We start from the raw sequence: 22,582 nt of genomic DNA, 5'->3' as shown, positions 1-22,582 counted from the left end.
TCTGGGAGAGGCGGAGACTGAGGCTAAAAATGAGCTTTGCACTAGAAGGGGGGCAGGAGCGCAGGGCTACGTGCTGGCAGAGGGGGGTCCTTCCAGGGCCGGCGTGCAGGGGCCTCAGCACTCAGAGTCACCTGGGGTGGGGTGGGGCGGGTGTGAGGGTCGGTATACTCCGAGGATTTGTGTTCACGTGCAATCAGATTTTGCTGCCTTTCTAAAGAGGCAGCCGGCAAGAGGAAAAGAGAGAACTCAAGGGTGGACTAGAGAGTGCGCTCGCCTCTGTGTGCTTCCGCGGCTTCCTGTCCTCAGCACGGCCCGCACTCCCATTGTCTCTCGCCTGGATGGCTGCGTGAACCTCCTAATTGGTCTTCTTGCTGTAAACCTCATCACCTGCAGTTTCTTCTCCATCCAGAACCCAGAGCAACCACTTAAAACCCCAAGTGTGATCTTGTCACGTACCTGCCGAAATGCACTTTGGTCCTTCCTCATTGGTCTTAGGTCCAAAATTCTCCATGAAGGCCCCACCGATCCCCCAGCCTTCCGCCACACCATCTTCTGGTCCATCCCCAAGCACCTGCCCCTCCAGTCTTTTCTCGGTTCTTCAATACTTCCTGCCTCTTCCTGCCTCAGGGCCTTTGCACATACTTTCCCAGCTGGCTGTTAGTTCTTCCCCTCACTCTTCGCTGGCTACCTTCAGCTCTCAGCTCAAGTATCAGCTGCCTAAGGAAGCCTTTCTTGAGTTCCGTGTTGACATTATTGTTGTGGCCTCTGTCTCATCGTCTGCTTCCCTTTCATGGCCCGTGTCTCAGTTTGTAATTATACGCTAGAGGCAATGCTTTTGAGTGGAGCTGAAATCCTGGGCCGGGATCAGACGTGTGCTAGGATTTGCAGACCCTCAGCGGCCTCACTCACCTCCCATTGCACTTTTGTTGGGGAGCCTGGAGGAAAGCTCAAAGGCCAGGGCCTCCACAAGGTCAGCAGTGGGGCAGAGGGCAGGTTGACAGAGCTGCACCGTCGAGGCCTGCATCCCACCCCACACTCCTGGAGTGGCCTCTGAATGCATAAAGGTCGTGCATTATGCTCCTTGCTTCTAACAGCACAAATTATTTACTTTGGAATTGAAAATATGCCATCCCCCAACCCAAGCCCCAACCTTCAAAGTGGCCTTTAGAGAAGAAAACTCTCTCACTCCCCTGTGCTCTAGCAGAAACTCTGTTCTGGGTCAGGACCTAGTCTGAACCCCTTCCCTTTAAGAGCTCTGATTTGGTGCAGATTCCAGATTCTAGAAACTTAAAAAATATTTCTACTGTTCAGAGGAACAACTGAGGCAAAGAGAGTATTAGTTGCCATGTCCTGAACCATTCTCACAAGGCAGTTTATCAAATGGAAGGTGATTTTACGTTTACTATGTCATCTTATTATTGGCTATCTCAAGAGGATGTCAGTTGGGGGTAAGAATTTAGATTCTTGCGCAAACAATGGGGTGGCCAGAGTAAGTCTTAGAGAGGAGGGTCCTTAAAGACAAATATAAGGATCTTATATACACAAGGACAATCAGATTCTTTTATCCATCCATCCATTCACTCTTCCACCCACCCACCCACCCATTCATCCATCATCCATCCATCCACTCTTTCATCATCCATCCATCCACCCATCACCCATCCATCCATCCATTCACTCTTCCACCCACCCACCCACCCATCCATCATCCATCCATCCACTCTTTCATCATCCACCCACTCATCCATCACCCATCCATCCATCCATCTGTCATCCAAACATCCACTCATCCATCCATTCATTTATCTATCTGCATATCCACACACCCATTGTACATAAAGCTGTGAATGAATCAATCATGACCCCTGCCCGAGTGGATCTCACAGGCTAATGGAGATAAAATGCTCTGATTGGCCAAGCCTGGGTCATTTGTACAGTTCTTTGCCAGGGTAGTTATGGGACAACTGGGTTGATAATTTTACCAAAATTGCATCATCAAGAGTAGTTTCCCAAAGGAACACACTGGGGTGTTGTTATCAGAAGAAGCAGGGAATGACGCCAGGTAGGCAGAATCAACAGATGTTCTCTAGATTAGAGGCATTTAGTCATCATGGCTGGAGGGATGAAAAGGGACCAGTGAGGATGACACTAGCCGCTCCTGGTCTGTAGCACAAGGACGGGTTGGTTCCTTCGATTGTCCCTGGCTAAATCTCAGGGTCTGGACTCTGAGTCCTGTCACAGGGACCCAAGAGCATCCATCTCTTTCTGGATCGCTGTCTTGTTTAGTCGCTTGGTCGTGTTCGACTCTTTTGCAACCCCATGGGCTGTAGCCCACCAGGCTCCTCTGTCCATGAGATTCTCCAGGCAAGAATACTAGAGTGGGCTCTATTTCCTTCTCCAGGGGATCTTCCCCACCCAGGGTTCGAACCTGTGTCTCCTGCATTGGCAGGTAAATTCTTTTGCCACCTGGAAGGCCCCTCCTTCTGGATGCTTGGGCTATCAGTAGTCCTAGCCTGGGTCATCTCCCCTCCTCCACCTAAATTTATCAGCCACCCCTAGGGTACTTGCTGGATACACCTGGTGTGTGTATGTTTATGCCTAAGAAACAAACAAGAGGATTTTTTTTTTTTTTTAATGTTCTGACAACCAGAAAGAGCTTCCCAAGACTGGAAATGCATGAGTCTTGGATCCAGGCCCAGGACCCTGGAATGGAGTTTGTGTCTAAACCAGTGATTCTTACCCCAGGCCACACACTGGAAGCATCTGGGGAGCTTTTACAAAATACTGATGCCTGAGTCTCAAACATTCTGATTGTAACTGGCCCCTTCTAGGACCCAGCTTCTTGATTTTTTTTTTTAACAGCTCTCCAGGTGAGGCTAATGTGTAAGTTGGGTTAGGAGTCACTGGTCTAAGTGCAGTTTGGAAACCCTGTTCATTGCTGTATCTCTTTACCAACAGGACGTAAACAGGATGAGGATGGCAGAGACCCGGTCCTGCCGACAGCTGCACCCCGGAGTCTGTAGTTGTGCCTGGCACCTAGCAGGTGCCCAGTAAAGGTCTGGGGAATGCATGATTGACAGCTTCACATGAATCCCTTAATGGAACCGGGACGGCTCCTCTGCAAGAGGGCATCCTCGCCATCCCTCTGGCACGTGGGGAAGGATCTGAGTCAGTCCCCATTTCAGGTCAAGCTGTGGCTCTCAGGGAACCCCTGAACCTCTCCCACTTCCTTTTCTGATGCAGTAATTCTCAACCCTGGCCGCCCTTTAGAATTATCTGAGGTCATTAAAAAAAAAACACCTTCAATGGGTTTGGGTTGGAACCTGGGAACAGGCATTTTTAAAGCGTCTCAGGTGGTGCCAATGTGCTGTAAAGGTGGAGGCCGCTGGTCGCGTCTCCTTTACCTCTGTGAGTCTGCTTTCTGACTTGAGCTAACTTGGTGCAAGACCTCTGGAAGTGTTTTATGGTGGAGCGGGGTGGGGGGGGGCGTTGATGGGAGTCGGTTCTTATGCGCTGTTCCCTAAGTGTACCTGTTCCCAGCTTTCACCTTGGATGCTTGCCTAAAAATGCACATCTCCGAGCCTCTACTCCAGACTTACGTACTCAAGCTCCAGTGCGGGGCCTGGGGATCTGTGTTTTGATCAAGCATCCAGGTGTACTGGGCCCCAGCTGCCCTTTCCACCTGCACTGCCCTCTGACCTGCTCTGCCACACCGAGCTTCTTCTGCCTCTCTTGGCTTTGGTTCTCACCTCCGAAGCACTGTTCCTCCAGGTCTGCACAGCAGTCAGGTTCCTCCGAATGCCATCTTGCCAGAGCCCCTCCTTGCCCCCTGACCGCTGAGGGGACCAAAGCCGCCCCAGCCCTCAGCCTTTCCCCAGCATCTCTGGTGAGCACTCTCGGGGCAGCCCAGGGGGACGCTCTTTGTTCTGGAGTTTATCTGGGTCCTGACTCTTCCCCCACCAGGACCTAAACGTCCCCGGCGAGAGTGTCTGGTGCCTGCTGGTCCCTGGAGATGTCAGGTGGCCAAGAGGTGTAGATGGAAAGGCAGGTAGGGCTTGCGCCTTGCCGGTCTCTGGGATTCTTCGCCAAGTCCTGGATGTGACTGATGGAGGTGGCAATCGAGCCACAGCTGCGGGCTCACAGAGGCTCCGGTCTGCAAGAGAAGGCAGTGGGTGCACCGCGCCCCCCGCCCCGGCCCCCACCTTGTTGGTGTCAGCCGGTCACCCAGGGCAAAAAGACAAGTGGCTTTCTCATCCGGATCCTGGGTCCTGCAGGGGTCCGGCAGGGGCGCAGCGCTTAGGGCGGGAGGGTGGGAGCGGCGGCCGCGCCCGAGCGCCTGGCGGGTGGCTACGCGCGGCGCCGGGCGGTGCGGCCGGGACCAGGGCGGCCTGCTTCCTCCCGGCCGTCCCCGCCCTCCCGGTCCCGGGGTGTCGCCCCGCCCCGCCGGCCGGGCCGCGCTGTCCCCGCCTCCCCTCCCCGGGCTGCAACAGGTGCCTCCGGAGCAGGAAGCGCGCGCCGCCGCCGCTCAGCTCCCCCGGGCGCGCCATCCCCGGACCCCGCGTGTGTCCCCACGAGGACAGTGACCCCGCCGCTCCGCCCGCCTCTCCGCCCCGCTTCCTGCTCCCTTCGCCCTTGCCGGCGAGGGGCCCGGGAGTCCACCGAGCCCGCCTCCGCCGCCCGCCCGCCCGCCCCTCCGCGCGCCATGGACGCCCCGGAGCCGCAGCCCGACCCCGACGGCGGGGACGCCCCGGGCCACGAGCCTGGGGGCAGCCCCCAAGACGAGTTCGACTTCTCCATCCTCTTCGATTATGACTATTTGAATCCTATCGAAGGTCGGTGGAGGCTCGCCCCGGCCTGGCCCCCGAGCCTGGGCTGGGGCTGGGGCCTGGGCAGTGGCCACGGGTGGGGCCCCTTTGCCCCACGCGTCACATTTCCTGGGGGGCCTGAACTTGGCGGGGTGCCTCTCCCCAGGTGAGAGGGAGGGCGGGAGCCGTCGGAGAGTGCAGCCGCCTTTAGAGGGCACTAGGCTCACTCTGCCTGGTGGGGCCCCAGTTTCCAGTTACTTCTCCCCGAGGGTCCCTGGTAGTGAAGCAAAAGGGAGCGGGGGTGGGGTGGGGGGTGGGTCTCAGCTGGTCTCTTGCCCGCTGCTGGTCATCAGTGTGCGGTGGAAGCTATGAGTTTTGCCTTTGGAGGGAGGAGGTGAGGAAGCCGAAGGATGGAGTTTTTCGACCGGGACTGGTGCAAAAAGAGGGCTGGTGAAGCGGATCCGCCCACCTCCGAGCCCCACCGTGCTCGAGCGTTGTTGGGGACTTTGCGCTGACTCTAAGGAAGAGGTTGTCTGTATCTAATGCTAGGGGGTGGTTTGCCCTCATCTTAGGCGGCTGGCCCATTTCCTCCCTGAGTTCTGCCGCTGCCGTTTGCACATCACCTCACATGCTTCAGGCTGAGCTTTATTAAGTGGGTACCCCCCCCCCCCCCACCGCCCCGCGCCGCCCCACAGGCATCCAGACTGTGGGGACTTGGAGGGTGCCCGCCTGTGGTTTCAGGAAGGTGCAGGCTTATTCCTGCCTCAGCGACCTGTCAGTCCCTACTGCAAGTGCGCTCTGTGCTGGGGGCTGGGGATTTCCCTGTGCTGGGCCGTCATTTCACGTGTTTAACAGGAGCCTTGGTCAGAGGAGGCCGTCGCACACCCAGCCTCACTGTATTTTTCTGGTTAGTAGGTTGTCTTGGAAGAAAAACAGAAGAACCCAACCAGGCTTCCTGATTTTGACAGCCTAGCCCAGCCAGTGCTTGTTGAAGCCTTGGGGGCAGGCCTGTTGGTGACTTCCAGATGCACTTGGGCTTGGCTGCTTCGGGGGAAGCAGGAAGGGTTTGTGCTGGCTGGTGTGTGTAGGAGGCCCTTTCCGGACTCTCCTGAGTTTGCTGTTTCCCAGAGATGCTGTGTGAGGCAAAGAAATTTCAACTTTTCCTCCGCAGCATCTTCAGGTGAAACTCCTTAGGTGAGGGGCTTGCTTTGACTTCAGAGATGCCCTTTGATCGGATACCAAGTGAAGATGGTAGTTAGTAACCATTCTCTGTTTTGGCTGGAGATGGAAATAATTAGCCAGCCAAAGAAACCAGTCTTCTTGAATTGCAATCTGGAGGCCATCCTTTGCTTTGAAAAGATACAATTAAGAATCTGCAAACGATCCCTCTAGCATCCGTGGTCTTGCTCTTCGTTAAGATTAAAGTCATGTTTGGAGGGAATACTTACACCCCTCCAAGATTCACAATCAACGGATTTTTTTTTTTTTTTCCTGCAGCAGGGAGATTTCCGGGGAAATAGTTTCCAAGCCAAATCTGATGGGAGGTGCTTTTTATAGTTTTTCTTGGCAAAGGGGTGCTTGGTGGCCGCCAGATGGGTGTCTAAATGACCACGGTGAAGGCCCCAGAATCTATCTTTTAAAAAATAAACTGTATTTTTGGAAACAGTCTTAAATATACAGAAAAACTGTAAAGAGAGTACATACAGCAAGCTCTTGTATATACAGCTCCCCATAGGAGGAACATCTTTCATTAGCAGGATGCATTTGTTACAATTAGTGAGCCAATATTATGATACAGTTTTATGAAGCTAAGTCCATACTTTGTTCAGATTGTCCCTTTTTTTCTTAAATGAGCTTGACAGTTTTGAGGAATACTGACTAGGTACATTGTAGAATGTCCTCTCAGTGGGGTCTTATGTGTTTCTCGTGGTTGGACAGGGCCATGGGTTTTGGGGGAGGAAGACCGCAGAGATAAAGTGACCGTTTCCATCACGTCACATCATGGGTACCTACCATCAACATGAGTTACCGTTATTGATGACAGCCTAGATCACCTGGCCGAGGTAGCCTTTGGCAGGTTCCTCCACCATAAAGTTACTCCGTGCCAAACGTGCAGCCCAACTTAAGGATGAGGAATTATGCTCTGGAATCTGGAATCACGCCTTGCTGGGAAGGCACCAGGGCAGAAACGTCATGGCTTAGGAAGAGAAGGGATGTCGTGAGCCTTGAGAGGCTGAAGCGAGCTGTTCCAGACGTGGGTCGGGCTCAGGCTCACCCAGATGTTAATAGCAGGCACTTTTCTCTGCTTCCGCATGATGGAACTCCAAGGGTCAATACTAGCCCATGTCTTACTAATGGGCTTTGTCTCACATGACACTATGTTGGTGATACACGTGAGGTATTCTCTTTAACTCTGGGCAACTGGCTTGGCAAAAGACCAAGGAAGGAAGAGGGTTGCTCCTGGGACAGACATTGTCAGGAACTGGTGATGGCACGTAGGGAGTTGGGGGAAGTCCAATGCTTATTTTGTGGAAACCGAGCGTGTGGCAGCTGTGATTAGCCCGTGTAGTACCCCTCCAACCATAGAAGGCACACACTTCATAGAAGGTTGTCACCTTCGTTTTGTAGAGGGGGTTGATGAGGTACAGAGAGGTGAGGGAACTTTCCCCAGAAAGCAGAGCTGGTACACGGCAGAGCTGAAACGTGAACCTGGCCGTCCTGCTCCCGAGCCTGTTTCTGATCTACTGTGTGAGTTTCTCGGCCCCTCACTTGATGAGAGACACGCACAAAGCAGTTAGGGGCCTGGCACCATGCAAGACTGGAGTTTAAAACATTTCTGACAAGATGATCTTGGGTGAGTCATTTACTCTCTCTGGACCTCTGTTTGCTCAGCTGTCACATAACTGACTGATAGTCCTTACCTCATAGGACTGTCTGCCTTGAATGGCTTAACCCATTCAAATCAGTTAACACAATGTGATTTGTCCCCAGCTTTTTATTAAACCTTTGATTTCGTTAATAGAGGTGCTCAGTTCATGTGAGTCATTATCCACTTACTCATCCATCTAGCTGTTGCGCTCCTATGGTGTTAGATCCTGGGGACGTGATAGAAAACGAGACCCAGTCCCTGCACTCAGCCAGTTAGTGTTTTCCTTGTCTAATTGCATCAACTGATGCCTCCAGTAGGATCTACATGGTAGTGGAAAGTAGGCATCCTTGCCTTGTTTCTGACCCAGGCAGGAAAATCTTCAGTGTTAGCTTTAGAATTAAGGCATATGTATTTATGTTAGGGAAGTATCCATCCATTTCTATTTTCATGAGAGTTTTGATTAGGAATGGGAGTTGAGTTAGGAGAAGGGAACGACAGAGGATGAGATGGCTGGATGGCATCACTGACCTGATGGATGTGAGTTTGAGTGAACTCTGGGAGTTGGTGATGGACAGGGAGGCCTGGCGTGCTGCAATTCATGGGGTCACAAAGAGTCAGACACGACTGAGCGACTGAACTGAACCGAACTGAACAGACTTTTTAGCATCTATGGAGAAATATTTTATTCTAAGATCATTTATATTAATAGATTTCCTAATATTGAAACGTTCCTGGTATTAACCCCACTTGGTCACTGTGTATTATTTTCATATGGTGGTAGGCCTGGCATCTACTGGATAATATTTTTTTAAGATTTCTTTTAGCAGTGTTCACCTGGTGGCCGGTAAAGAATCTGCCTGCAATGCAGGAGACCTGGGTTTGATCCGTGGATCAGGGAAGATCCCCTGGAGAAGGAAACGGCAACTGACTCCAATATTCTTGTCTGGAAAATCTCATGGATAGAGAAGCCTGGCAGGCTATAGTCCATGGTGTTGCAAGAGTCGGACACGGCTTAGCAATTAAGCCACGAGTGATGTTTGTTATGTCCTTTTTGGTGCACGGGCAAGTGTAAATGTCTTTCCTTCTCTATATTCAGGAACAATGTATGTATTATTGGGACTATCCAGTTTCTCACGCTATGATAGGATTCCCCTGTGAAGCCGCCCGGACCGAATGCCTTTTTATGGTCTTGTTCTGTGATAACTTTCTCGATTGTGTCTATGGGAACTGGACTGTATCCATTCTCTATTTTGACTAGAGCCAGTTTGGTAAACTTTATCTTCCTAGGAAATCATCCACTTCACCTTTCTGAGTTTTCAGATTTCTTTTCTTAGAGGCATGCAAAGTAAACCCTTATTTTCTTTTGAGGGAAAGAGCTAAATACATAGTAATAGAAAGAACGCAGACAGGGCTATGGTAGTCCTGGCTAGGGCTATGAGCCCACCTTGGAGGGGAGAGGCGTGGTGGCTGTTGGTAGACAGATCAGAAGTTTAATTTCTTTGTATGTGCCTGTGAATTCAATGCATTCTTACTTCTTCCAACTTGTAATACACTGGGAAAGACGGATGGACTCTGGAGATCCCCAGTCACCTCCAGAGGTGCCAGATCTTCTCTGGGCCATGTTGGCTTGCTTCTAGTCTGCCTCAGTGAGTTTGGCGTGTCCCTCCTCTGGTGAGCGGATGCATCTGGCATTAACTTTGACCTTTCAGAAAGGAAAATGGACTCCTGACCATTGCTTAGAGTTTGTTCTGCTGATCCTCAAACTCTTTTGGGTCACAGACCTCTGAAAGGCTGATGAGAGCCTCAGGCCCCATGTGCTGCAGGAGCACATTTGCACGTGTGCGTCCCTTCTGCACCTGAAAACCCTGGGGTGCAAGGCGCTCAGTCATGTCCGACTGTTCAGGACCCCAGGGACTACACAGCCCATGGGATTCTCCAGGACAGAATACTGGAGCCGGTAGCCTTTCCCTTCTCCGGGGATCTTCCCAACCCAGGGATTGAACTCAGGTCTCCCACTTTGCAGGCGGATTCTTTACCAGCTGAGCCACAAGGGAAGCCCAAGAATACTGGAGTGGGTAGCCTGTCCCTTCTCCAGCGGATCTTCCTGACCTAGGAATCGAACCCGGGTCTCCGGCATTGCAGGTGCCTCAGCTTTATACCATTTTCAGGTAGAGTCACAGACCCTGCTGTAGCCCATTCTCTAATGTCACCTGCACTTCAACTCAGGGCCACCTGCTCTCCGCCCATTCACAGGGCACAGTTAAAGCCTCATTCTTTCAGCAAACACTCATTGAATGCTGGTTTTGTGCCAGGCCCAGTGGGAGTACAGAGATGAATGAAATGTGGTCTTACCCTTGTCTGGCCCCCAGGCCAATGTGGGACACAGCCTGGTAAACAAATAAGGACAGGTGAGGTGCTGATACATAGTATCATGGGCTTTTTTTTTTTTTTTTGGTGCTTACTAAAAATAGAGCTCTGCTCTAAGCCAGCAAGTTCGCTAAACACATGTGACATTCAGAGACGTTGCCGTCTGTGTCGAGTTAAGGACAAGCCTTAATAAGCCTGCTTTGTACAAATAGTGTCTCCAGGTGCAGCTGGAGAGGTGAAATGAGGGCTGAGTTAAGCAGGGGCCTTGTCAAGGGAGGAGAAAGAACTAGGGAGAAGGTTGTCCGAATCATTCTTTACTATTGAACACATGTCATCCCATCTTCCAAATTAAAGGCTGTCTGTTCTTAAGGTGCCCTCAGCTTTTGATCAGAAGTTGTTGTTTTAGTTGCTCAATCGTGTCCGACTCTTTGTGACCCCAGGGACTGTAGCCCGCCAGGCTCCTCTGTCCCTGGGATTTCCCAGGCAAGGATACTGGAGCGGATTGCCATTTCCTTCTCCAGGGGATCTTCCCGACCCAGGGATAGAATCCCTGTCTCCTGCGGTTGGCAGGCGGATTCTTTACCACTGGCCTCCCAGGGAAGCCCTTGATCAGAAGTAGAGGCTCTTAAAATCTTAATGCTGTGTTATTTGAGTTGGCTCCCAAGGCTTTTTAGTCCTGTGAGAGGATGGCATTGAATACATTTGAGAAATGTAGCATTAGTGGTCAGTGGTCCTTAATCCTGGCTACAGACTAGAATCTTTCAGGCATACCCAGGACCCATGAAGCCAGAATTCTTGGGGGTCGGTTCACTCTTGCTGAGAGTCACAAGAAGTACATGGCAAGACAGGCTTCGAGCCCAGGCAGCTGGGGCCCTAAGTCCCTGTCCTCAGCACTACAGCTCAGCCTGAATCTCACTGACCCCAGCTTTCCTGGGTACCCTTAATGCCAACATGGGGTGCATTCACCCATGATGTTTTGATATCTGTATAATTATCAGTGGAATGTTCACTGCTCTCCTAATGGGATTATACTCATACAATATGCAGCGGAAACCCAGGTGGGGAAGGACAGAGTATAAACAGGAGTTCTGCTGTTTCTGTCTTTCTTTCTGCAGCCCAGTGAACTGTTGGGCATGCCTTCCGGGGCACGTGTCCCCCCAGCTCCACGGCCATAGGCTTAATGAGCCAGAGCAACAGGACTGAAGTCAGGAAGTCCTGGCTTGAAATTCTGCCTTAGTTGTCTCTTACTTGCTTGACCTTGGCCAAGTTGAAGTGCCTGGCATTAGCAAGCACGCAATAAATCATTGCCTTATAAATGGATGAAAAGTTGCATAATTCCTTCTTAGTGGTTTGCCTCCAGGCAGGTGATTTTGATCCTCTCCGCTTGCGTTTTCTCATCTGTGAAATGGGGGTGGTGATGGCAGGTTCCCGCAAGGCAGTGTGATTGAGCGCGGGCACTAGGGCTGCGTGAAGGTCGGACGGCAGGCTGGGAGCAGGGTGGTAGGCTCTGAGAAACCGTCTGGCTCACCCAACTTCTTGAGAGCATTGGGTCCTTGGAGGGGAGAGTCTCTGCCTTAGCCTTTGAGGAATCCTAAGCCTTAAGAGAAGATGCTTTTTGGAGATGAGTCACTGGCCACAGGGCTTCAATCGGCATCATAGCATGATATCCAACTTACGTGCGATCCACCTGCACGCTCAGTTGTGTCCAGCGCTCTGCGATCCCATGGACTGGAACCCACCAGGCTCCTCTGTCCATGGGATTTCTCAGGTGAGAATCCTGGAGTGAGTTGCCATGCTCTCCTCTAGGGGATTTTCCCGACTCAGGGATCGAACCCTTGCCTCCTGCATTGGCAGGTGGATTCTTCACCACTGAGCCACCGGGGCAGCCCTCTGTAGGGATCAGTTCTGATGAAAAGCTTGCCCGGGGCATGGGCCCCTGCCTCAGCCGAAGAACTAGGCCAGCGGCAAAAGCTTTCTCTGTTGTCCAGACCCTCAGGCTGCAAGGTTCCCTGAGGCGGCTCCTCAGAGAGGCGGGGCCTTCTCAGGTGTCCTGCCCCGGTGCTGCGGGACCCCTGAGCCTGCCAGGAAGCGGCAGCCTTGGGAAGTGCAGCGTGGTGGCTGTCTTGTGGCTTCCCCCCACGAAGGGACTTCCTCTCTCCCTCCCTCCCCAGCACAGGAAACAGCCACAGGCGCCCCAGAGCTCCGGCCAGACCCGGCTTCCCTGGGCTGGTGCGAGGTTGGGTTTTACTGATTGTTCCCAAACCGAGCTCAGGGAAGAAGGCAAGACTCGCCCTGGGGCTCTTCCTGGGCTGCATCAACTTTCCTGCCTGGAGGAAAGCCCGCGGCGGGTTCCCCCAAAGCAAGAGGAACGGCCTGTGACATTTTCCGAAACTTTGTCCAAAATGTGGAAAAGTAGAGACAATGGTAGCATTAGCTGTGCGTTCCCAGCACCCAGTTTCAACGGTTACCTACTGAAGGCCAGTCTCCCCCACCCCCGTGTGTCCTCCGCGTCTCCACTTCTGCTTGCTTTAAATCACACTGCAGATGATAGAATATTTTATTGATAGATAGATTAGCATGTAGCTCTCAAATATAAGGGCTCCTGAAAAAAATCTAATACCATCACCAAACCTAAAAAGCTGTATTGCATGCTAAGTTGACTCAGTCGTGGCCTAGTCTTTGCGACCGCATGGACTGTAGCCCGCCAGGCTCCTCTGTCCATGGGGTTCTCCAGGCAAGAGTACTGGAGTGGGTTGCCATGACCTCCTCCAGGGGATCTTCCTGACCCAGGGATCGAAGCCACATCTCTTAAGTCTCCTGCATTGGCAGGCGGGTTCTTTACCGGTCGTGCCACCTGGGAAGCCTCCAAAGCCATAATACTTAATTTCAAATGTCCAGTGTTTAAACTTACTGAGTGTCTCACAAGTGTCTTTTCATGGTTAATTTGTTTGAACCAAGATCCAGAGGAGATCCTAACACTGTAAATCATTGACATGGCCATCAGATCTCTCTCATTTTGTAGAAATCCCCACCAGTCTGTCTTCTTGCCTTTGTTGAAGCAGCAGGCCGTTTTTCTTGCACTGGCCTCTGTGTGATGAGCTTTGCCAGCCGTGTGCCTGCGGTGGTGTTTAGTCTTCTGTCCCTTGCATCTCTTACAAACTGGCATTTAGATCTGAAGTTCTGTGCCGTAGACTTTGAGTGCTGTTTTCTTCCGCAGAGAAATATATCCAAGGTAGAGAGGACACTACAGGAAGAGCAGAGAGATTGCTTTTCCTGAGCTGGCGTTTGGGATCGTCTGTGTGTCCTGACCTGAGGTTTTGAGGGAAAAAGAGAATTTTCTCACTTGGGCCTGTTTCAGTTACTAAGATACGTTTCTAAAAGGCAGTGCTTCTACGTGAATTTTAATTGAGCCACGCCTGAGTGAACTTTCTGAAGGTAAGAAAGTTGCCTGCAAAAGCTCAGGATTTATAAAAGTCCTTATCAAAACAAACCTGCCTGGGCATGCTGAGAAAGGTGGACTGTTAAATGAGTGCGGGGCGGGGTAGGGGAAGCCTTGACGTCTGCAGTGCTTGCGAAAGGTATTGTAAAGACCACAAAAAGGGGCTGTTTACCTGCGTGATCCTGAGAAGGTGGGCTCCGGGTGTGAAATCCACAACCCGTGACCTCATCTCTGTTGCCATGGAGAAAGGAGGAGGTAATCATTAATGCCCGGGGTTGGCAGGAGCCTCTGATCAAGTGTACCCGCCCCCGGGGACAAGGCACTGAAGTGAAAGCTCCTGGCGATGAGTGTAAATAAAGAAGCTATCTGTCAATCAGGCATTAATGTTAAGTCTCTGCCCCTGGCCAGGGGTTCCAGGGGCCCCACTGTCTTCAAGGGGAAGTTTGCACTTGGATTTCAAGTTGGCTGAAAGAAAGGTGGAAACCAGCTTTGCATGCTATGTCAGGGGTTGCGGGGCTCAGTGAGGGGCACAGCTCTTTGAGGCACTGGCATAAAGGTGAAGGGGGTCTTTGCTGAGTGAGTTGGAGGAATCAAAGCAGAGAGGGCGGCCGGGCCCCTGCCCGTGTCTCCTTGGGCAGGGCCTTGGCAGAGAGGCGGGTTAGCCACACGTACCCTGTTTCAGAGGGAGGATTATCTGAGGTCTGTTTCTGGTTGATTCTTCTGACCAGATCTTTTCTTCTCCTTTTGACAAGGAAGGCGCTGGAGCCCTGCTCTCTGCTGTATGCCATGTGACAAGTGGGGAGAGACTGTCTTCTCTTAGAGAAGGGCCTCTCTGAGGCACAAATTCCACCTCAGATGGCTGTCTTCCTGAAAAACGGAGGCAGTGTGACACAGTGACCGGATAAGCCAAGTCTGATGGTGGCATCTGATGGACCATTACACAGCCATGAAAAAGAAACCATAACTGCACACAGCGTGGTTAAATCTCAGACGTAAGGCTGAGGTTTACAGCATGTCCATGTACATTTCCTATGGTTTCATTTATGTCGTGATCACAGCCGGCAAACCCAGGCCACAGTGAAGGAAGGCAGGTGAGGGAAGGCAGGTGAGGGGGTCCCCCTGAAAGAGGGCTAGTGGCTGGGTGGAGCCACTAGGGAACCATCTAGCAGGACTGAAGCATTCTGTGTCTTGAACGGTGGATGCACATTTGTAAAAAGGCACCGAGGCTTACTTCTAATATCTTACGGCATGTAGATGATGTCTCCATTTGAACCCCAGCCCTGGTTTCTTTCAAAAGACTTTTCTTTTGATGTGGATCATTTCTTAAAAGCCTTTATTGAATTTGTTACAATCTTGCTTCTGTTTTATGTTTTGGTTTTTTGGCCGAGAGGCACGTGGGATCTCAGCTCCCCAACCAGGGATGGAAGCCCCACCCCTGCCCTGGGAGGCAGAGTCTTCTAGACTGCCAGAAGAGTGTCTGGCCTGATTGCTCTCGTCACTGGGGCTGAATCCCCACCCACCTCAGCTTCCCTGGTCCCCTCGGTGACACAGAGGAGTAGATGGTACCTGCCTCCCAGGTGCTTGTCAGCCACGTGGTACACAGGAGAGCTTGAGGCGCAGTGAATGAAGGGAGATGGGAAGGCCTTTGAAGTTCTTGAAAGCATGAGGGCCCCATGGAATGATTCCACCCGGTTCTTTCCATCCCAGTTTGAAGACGAGGTGGGGTTTCATGTCTATCAGATGCCTGGGCCCTGCCCTCCATCCGGAAGCTGAACTTGAGGCTTGTAGATTCCAGACATCTTTCCACTTCTCTCCAGAAGGAAGACACGCGGGTGCATGTGTATTTGCAGACAGCCATGCCAGTAGCCAGTCTGTAAGACTTGGAGCTTGCACACTGTCCTGGGTCCTGGGTCTCGGGCGCCTGGCCTCATGGCAGGCTGCCTGGGAGGCAGGACCCAGCGCTCCTTTCTGTCCTGTCTGGTGAAGGGAGACAGCTGTCTTAGCCGGGGCAGGGTCAGCAGAGAGCGCAGCAGTCGTGGTGGCTTTTTCCAGTGGTTCCACGTTGAACGAGACAGGATGGTAAACTGCCTTCTTTCCCTTGCTGGCATCTCTGGACCTGACTTAGCTGGATGGAATTTCTCACCTCTCACGCCCTGCGTCTGTGTGTGTCATCTCTGAATGAAGGGTGTGACCACCTGATTCTCCCCGTCATCATTAACACACACGATTCATTGATCGGGCATCCAGTTACCACCTGCATGTGTGTCTGCTGGGGGCCGCAGGGGCATGGGGGGCCCGTTGGAAAGTTTGCTAAGCGCTGAATGTGTTACTCAAAGCGCAATCTGTAACTTTTCAAAGAAGGTCTTTCCTATAGGTGGTGCAAGCCGCCAGATGTGAAGTCCATCCAGCTTCGGCTTCCTCTTGGCGTTTCCTGCAGCCCCGAACACACAGGGGCTTATGAGAGCGGAGGGATGGAGGGGAGGGGCGGGACCCCCGGAACCCCCTCCCTCCAGCTTCTCCCCACCTTCTTGCTGCACGTGCGGCCGCCAGGTTGTAGCAGCTTCACACTGTTGCCATGGCAACAGACTGTGATGTCTCAAACCCAGGGCCCGGGCCTCTCACCACCTCAGGGTGTGAGCGGTGGGTCTGTCGCTTCAGACAGGGGTGGACCGCGGCTCCGGGGCCCAGCCGCCGGCCCAAGGGGCGTCCGGCCTGCAGGCCGGATCCTGGCTCCTCCGGCTCGCCCCGGCTCGCGCGGCCCCTCCCCCTCCTGAGGACAGATGCCTCCCGGAGCTTCCTGAGCTGGCTTTCTATTTTGGTCATTCTATTCTGCTTCCTGAAAATTCCACCAGCTTGTCGTCCTCGGCGGAGAGATGTTCTCTCGCTGTTCCTTTTTTCAAAAGCGATCTGTTGGCTGGTGGGTTGGTGCTGGCGGCGGTCTCAGACTTGGCCGTGTGTCCTTGAGGGTGAGCAACGGGAGGGCAGGAGCTGGCAGAGAGCGCCTTGTGGCCTGAGTGAGGTTTTTAAATAATCGTTGACTCAATCTTGGGGCAAACGGAGGGATTATGAGTATTCCAGAAGAAAGGAATCTGTGTCTTCCGTTGTCTAGGCAGCCTACCTCCTCATGGGGCTCCGGAGCAGTTCCTGTCCTGGGGACACCTCAGTTTTCTGTATTGGGGTGAAGGCGTCACGATCCAGGAAATATTCCCTTTTGTGAGTTATGGGGCTGGAGGAGCTGGGCTGCCTGAGACTGAATCCGGTTCTGCTACTTAGCAGCTGTGTGATCTTGGGCAAATTAATCACCCTCTCTGAGCCGCACTTTCCCCATTTAGAAAATGAGGACACTATATCTTGCTTCGAAGGGTTCTTGTAAGACAAATGCTAGTACTCTTGCCTGGAGAATCCCAGGGACGGGGGAGCCTGGTGGGCTGCTGTCTATGGGGTTGCACAAAGTCGGACATGACTGAAGTGACTTAGCAGTGTGTGTTAAATACATACAGAGTGCTTCTTGGTATAAAGGGTAGAGCTGCGTTACAGAGAATCATTTTTGTTGTTGCAGTTGCCTTTGCTGTTCACTCACTCAGTTATGTCTGACTCTTTGCAACCCCATGGACTGTAGCACACCAGGCCTTTCTGTCCATCACCCTCTGGAGCTTGCTCAGACTTGTGTCCATTGAACTTGGTGTGTCACTAACACTTTAGTAAGAGTTAGTCGATCAGCTCCCAGGTAGCCCAGAAGAAGGACGAAGCGTGGAGCGGAAGGAGTGTCGGAGGCATTCTTTACCTACTCCACATAGTTTCTGAAGGCTAGCAGAAAAAGAGAATTCAAAGTGCTGACCGATCCATTTTATTTTTATAAAGGTTTCTTCCCTTTTTCTTTTTTAAAAGAAGTCCCTGGGGGGCGGGGGGCCGGTGTGTGTCACACTTTAAGTTGTAAAATAAGGGAATGAAAACAAAGTGTTAGTCACTCAGTCCTGTCTTACTCATTGTGACCCCAGGGACTATAGCTCACGAGGCCCCTCTGTCCATGGAATTCGCCAGGATACAGGAGTGGGTTGCAGTTCCCTTCTCCGGAGGATCTTCCTGACCCCGGGATCAAACCAGGGCTCCTGCACTGCGGGCAGATCCTTTACCATCTGAGCCACCAGGGAAGCCAGATGAAAGCAGAGAAAGCGTAGAATTTTCAACTTAAATGATAGTTCCTTCCACAATAATAATACTAATTACCCAAAGGCCTCGTTTGTTGAGTGTTTATTTTGTGCTTTGGGTTTCATGTGCGTGAGATGAAGTGTCAGGTGGGTATTGTCACCACCCTCCGCCCCTATTATACACGGGGACTCAGGACCCCAGGTCACACAGCCGGGGTGCAAGGCTGTGGAACGGGGGGCCTGTAACACCGTGTATTGACCGAGACCCGGCTCTCCATGCAGACGCCCTGCTGCGGTGGGGCTGGAGTGGCTGCCCCAGCCTTCTTGTCTTCCGGTTCCAGAGAGTGGCCAGAGGTCTCCCCAGACGTTCTTGGGGCCTGGATGTGGGGTGAGCCCCTGAGAGCCTGATGGGAAAGGGAGGGCGGTGGTGATGTGGCCTCTCGGATGTCTGTTGCAGAAGCGGTTTACCTGCCAGGGCTCACAGGGAGCCGACGTCTCATTTCTGAGTCAGTTCAGGTGTGACTCATGGGCTGATGTTCCCAGCAGTGTTTGGGGCCTTGGCCGTGTGCAGGCCCCGGGGGGAGGCCCCGCAGCAGTCGGACCTGGAGCAGGGGTTCCCAGCTGGAGGCGATTCTGCCTGGCAGGAGAAGTTTGGCAAGCTTCGGGTGCTTCTGCTTGTTCAAACTGGGCAAGGACTGGGGATGCTACAGCCGTCTAGTGGGAGGAGGCCAGCATGCTGCTAAACATCCTGGAGCCTCCACAGCAAGGAATTTTCTAGCCCCAAATGTCAGTATCCTGGCCTGAAGAAGTCCATGGACTGTATAGTCCATGGGGTTGCAAAGAGTCAGACACGACTGAGCGACTTTCACTTCACTTAAATGTCAGTAGTCCTGAGGTTGAGAATCCCTGGGCTCGGGTCTGCGGGGTTCAAGTTGCAAGACCTCAGGCAAGTTAATTCACCTGTTTGAACCCAGTTATCTTATCTGTAAAAGGGGAGTAAACAGTATCCATCTCACAGGTTGTGAGAATTAAGGAATGGACTACTTGTAAGGTACTTATATCAGAGCCTGCCATATAAATTCTCAATAAATGTTAGCTGCTGCTGCTGTTGTTATTACTGTTATTATCATTGACCTTAACCTGTCTTCAGAGAGCTCACAGTCTAGTAGGGAGACAGAGAAGTAAATCTGTACTTGATAGACTTCCCTTCATGACTCTGTAAGTTCTGGCAACACTGCAGAGTCTGTAATGTCTGAGCCAGCCTAGGGAAAATCAGGGAGGGCTTTCAGGAGGAGGTGGCCCAAGTGAAATCTTAATGAACAAAGAGTGGCTTCCTAGGAGAAGTGAGGACAGGAGGTATGGAAGGGTGTTCTGAGCTACGGGAATAGCACGTGCAAAGGCATGGAGGCACAGAGGACCTAGAGCAACAACCTCTGAATTCCCCATCTCTGCTCCATCCTCTCTTTCTGAACACTGACGCATGGAGTGTGGGCCAGGTGCCTCCCACGGCATGTGGGGTGATTCTATGCTCTCCTATGGGCACTACATAAGAGGGCCATCCTCTTGGCAAAGCTGCTTCCCTCTAATCTCCTTAGAAGGAGTGAGGCCTCCATCAGGTATCATTGTATCTTTAACGCCTTTCTTTCCTGACGTTTGCCATTTCCTCCTCCCACTTCCGGCTTTGAAAAAATGTAGACTTTCTGGGGTCATGGAAATGTCCTACATCTTGATTGTGGTGATGGCTACCAGAGCATGGAACATTGGGCAAAACTCATGGAACTCTACACTCAAAATCTGTATGTAGAAATGATGCCTTATAAAAAATGAGCATCGAGGAGGAAAAAAAAAGTGGGCCTGAGCCTGGGAGCCTTGGGCTAGCAATGGTGTCTCGCTTGAATTTAGTCACTTTTATTTTGATTGTATTTTTACCCTCCCTTCTATTTATGGAGGTGACACTGATTTTCCATTTGTGGCAGCAGTGTAAAGTTTCCTTAAAAAAAAAAGTCATATGTGAATGAATTTAAATAGAAATATTAAGTAAGTAATATTCACTGGTGGTACATGAATATAGCAAAGTTCATTCAAGTGGTAAGAAAAGCAAGCTCTTTGGAAACCCTTCTGAGAGAATCGGGTGCTTCTGACATGAAACAAACTTGGCCCAGGGCTGCGTGGGCATGGCGCGGGCTGCGAGGGAGCTGTCTGCAAGGGTGGCAGCTGTTTACAGAGACACAGAGAAGAACCCTAGCTACCTAAAGAAACAGCTGAACGATGAGCCTTTTGTCTGTGAGAACTACTGTCAAATGCCCAGGAGACTGGGAATTAAATAATTATAAATTACCTCCATATTCCTTGCTTGTGGGTAAACTTTCAAAATCCTGGGGAGAGAAAAGAAAAAGACACTCTACTGCTTGGATTAATTAAAACCAATGTAAATGCTTTAAATGCTTTTGCTCAGCAGAAACTGGCCTTTCTGTTTTTCATTGCTGCCCAAGAGTGTGAGTGATGTGTGTTTTTAAGTTTTCTGTGACTTTCACATCAGCCTGAGGAGGGTGTTTCTGCTAAGAGGTAGCTCGTTTTTTCTGATAAGGCTGGAATTTTTGCTGAGAGGCTTTCTGTGTTTTTCTTTTGCAGACTGTTGTCAAATGTGGATTTGACCTGGATCTCTTCCTAGATTAAAAATCTATGCTCTCTTACCCCTCAGGAAGGGGAATGTGTGTGTGTGTGTGTGTGTTTGCAGGCCCAAATGCAAGTTGATGATGAACTGCAGCTTTATAAGAATCTTAGACCCCACAGACTCTAGCTAGAAAAATGAAAAGATTTTAGAGCCAGAAGCAGCCAAGGAGACAGGCTGGGTTTAATATTGTCCTATTCCAAATGAGGAGGTCGAAACCTAGAGAGGGTGGGGGACTTTTCCAAGGTCACGTGGCTAGTTAGTGGCAGAGAAGGACTGGAACTCAATTCCCTGCTTTCCAAACCAGGCGTCACTACTCGAGATCATCTCACATCACCCTGCTCCCCTTGGAATGAAATAAAACATGTCTTTTGAAAATTGTATTCTACTCTCAACATAATACAGAAATAAGAGTCTCCTTTCTGGCTCTGCCCCTCATTATTAATACTTAGTTCTTCTCCTTGGAGGAGGAGGTCCCTGTTGCCTGAGACTTCGAGAGAAAAGCCTCTGCAGCCATCGGCTTTGTGTGTGTACACACACTCCCCCGCCGTTTCTATCTTACGCGTACTAACACTATCTGGTGGTCATTATATATCAATGCAAAAAGAACCTTTTCCACCCTTTTATAGCTGCATTATATCTCACTGTATGAATGACAGAATTTAACCCATCCCCAGCCAATGGACAGAAGGTTACTTCCAGTTCGGGGGGATTAAGAACAGGGCTGGACTAATTGGACTTATGAATGCGTCACATTGCACACAGGAGTGTACCTGCAGGAGAGATTTCTGCAAGTGCCGTCGCGGGGTTTCAAGTGTGCACGTGTTTGGAATTTTGATACTACCAAATCACCCCCCTTGAGGTTCTGTCTGTCTACCTTTTGGTTGGCATGTTAGCATCTTTGAGTAGCAGTGTAAATATTTCGTGCTTTATTCATTTATTCAGCCGACTGACAATATTTTTGGAGGGCCTGCTTTGTGGGCGATCCTGTCCAGGCATTAGGGGTCCAGTGGGGGCTGGGAGCTGGGGGAGAGGCTGACATTATAAACAAGTACCTGGAGAATTACTGAACTCGAATTGTGAGGAGTGCAGTGGAGCAGAGCAGGGAAGTGTGCGCGGGGTCTGATCTCATCGAGAAGGTCAGAAAGACTTTCGGGAGTGTGTGACCCTTTAGCAAAACTCCAGTGAAGGAGCGGCCTTAGTTACCGAGAGAAAGAGGGCTGGATGGAGTTGGGGAAGGAGCTGCTGAGCCAAGGGAACAGCAAGTGCAAAGGTCCTGAGGCAGAAAAGAGCTTGGCACTTTTTGAGAAGAACAGCCAGCTTGGCCAGAGTCGAGAGAGAGAGGAGAGGCTGGAGAGGCAGGCAGAGGCTCCGCCTGGCCGGCTAATTGAGGTTATCCTTACCCCAGGAGCTGTGGAAAGTCATTTCTGGGCTCCCACCTGAGGAGGGGCAGCACCCGAATCCTGTAAGATGAGCTCAGCTAAACCAGACAGCACTTCCTCCAGGGTGGCCAGCCCAGAAGGGCACAGAGGAGGAGGGGCATCCCCGTCATGGCCACCAATCCTGCTGTGACAGCGCAAAAGCCAGCCACAGGCTCCGCGTGAACAAATGGGTGGCTTTGTTCCAATAAAGCTTTATGGACACACGCAACCAGCTTCGGTCCATGGGCTGGAGTTCGCCTGCCCCTTAGCAGAATGCGATTCTCTAAACAGATAAGATCTGATGTGACATGAGCTACTAACAGGGGTTAGTGGAGAAAAGGTGGCTGGGAAACGGGGTTGGGAATGATCTTTTTGATGGGCTGGTCACAGGAGCTGCGGACTGAGCAGGCGGATGAAGGGCAGCAGCCAGGTGGAGGTCGGGAGAGTTTCCAGGGAGAGGGAACTCCACAGGAAGAGCTGCCTGAAGAATGGGGGACGAAGTCAGCAGGGCTGGTGCTGGGTCAGCCTGGGGAGAGTGGGGAGAGTGGGGTGGGGAGACAGGCTGGGGCCAGCCCCTGCTGAGGGCTGGCCTGGGGACATCTCGGGGACAGCCTTTAAGCTGGATTTCACTTAACAGTGGACAATTCAATAGACGGCTATGGAGAGCAGACCAGAGAGGGCGAGTGTAGAAATGCGGAGACCAGGGAGGGGCAACTGGCTCAGTGGGAGAGGGTGGGAGGAGGGGGCGGCACGTGAATTAATTTTTTTCTGTTTTAATAGAGGAGTCAGACTTAGCTGATGGATTGGACCTAAGGGCATGAGAGAAGAGTAGAGGCTGACCGGAGCAGCAAGAGGGGGTGGG

At 51.6% G+C, this 22,582-nt stretch overlaps 1 protein-coding gene across 1 annotated transcript in view; it reads left to right on the top strand.

Annotated features, from left to right (window-relative positions):
• Nucleotides 1-4,702: 4,702 nt before the first annotated feature.
• NFATC2 (nuclear factor of activated T cells 2) overlaps nt 4,703-22,582 on the top strand; it is a 98,132-nt gene continuing 80,252 nt past the window's right edge. The window contains exon 1 of the mRNA XM_068986840.1: nt 4,703-4,832. Within this exon, the coding sequence (XP_068842941.1) occupies nt 4,703-4,832 (130 nt within the window). The remainder of the gene's footprint in view (nt 4,833-22,582) is intronic.

This window comes from Capricornis sumatraensis, chromosome 15 (genome assembly GCF_032405125.1).
Source record: "Capricornis sumatraensis isolate serow.1 chromosome 15, serow.2, whole genome shotgun sequence".
Lineage (NCBI taxonomy): Eukaryota > Metazoa > Chordata > Mammalia > Artiodactyla > Bovidae > Capricornis > Capricornis sumatraensis.
The sequence above is the reverse complement of the archived record's forward strand: the minus strand, read 5'-3'. Positions and strand labels throughout refer to the sequence as shown.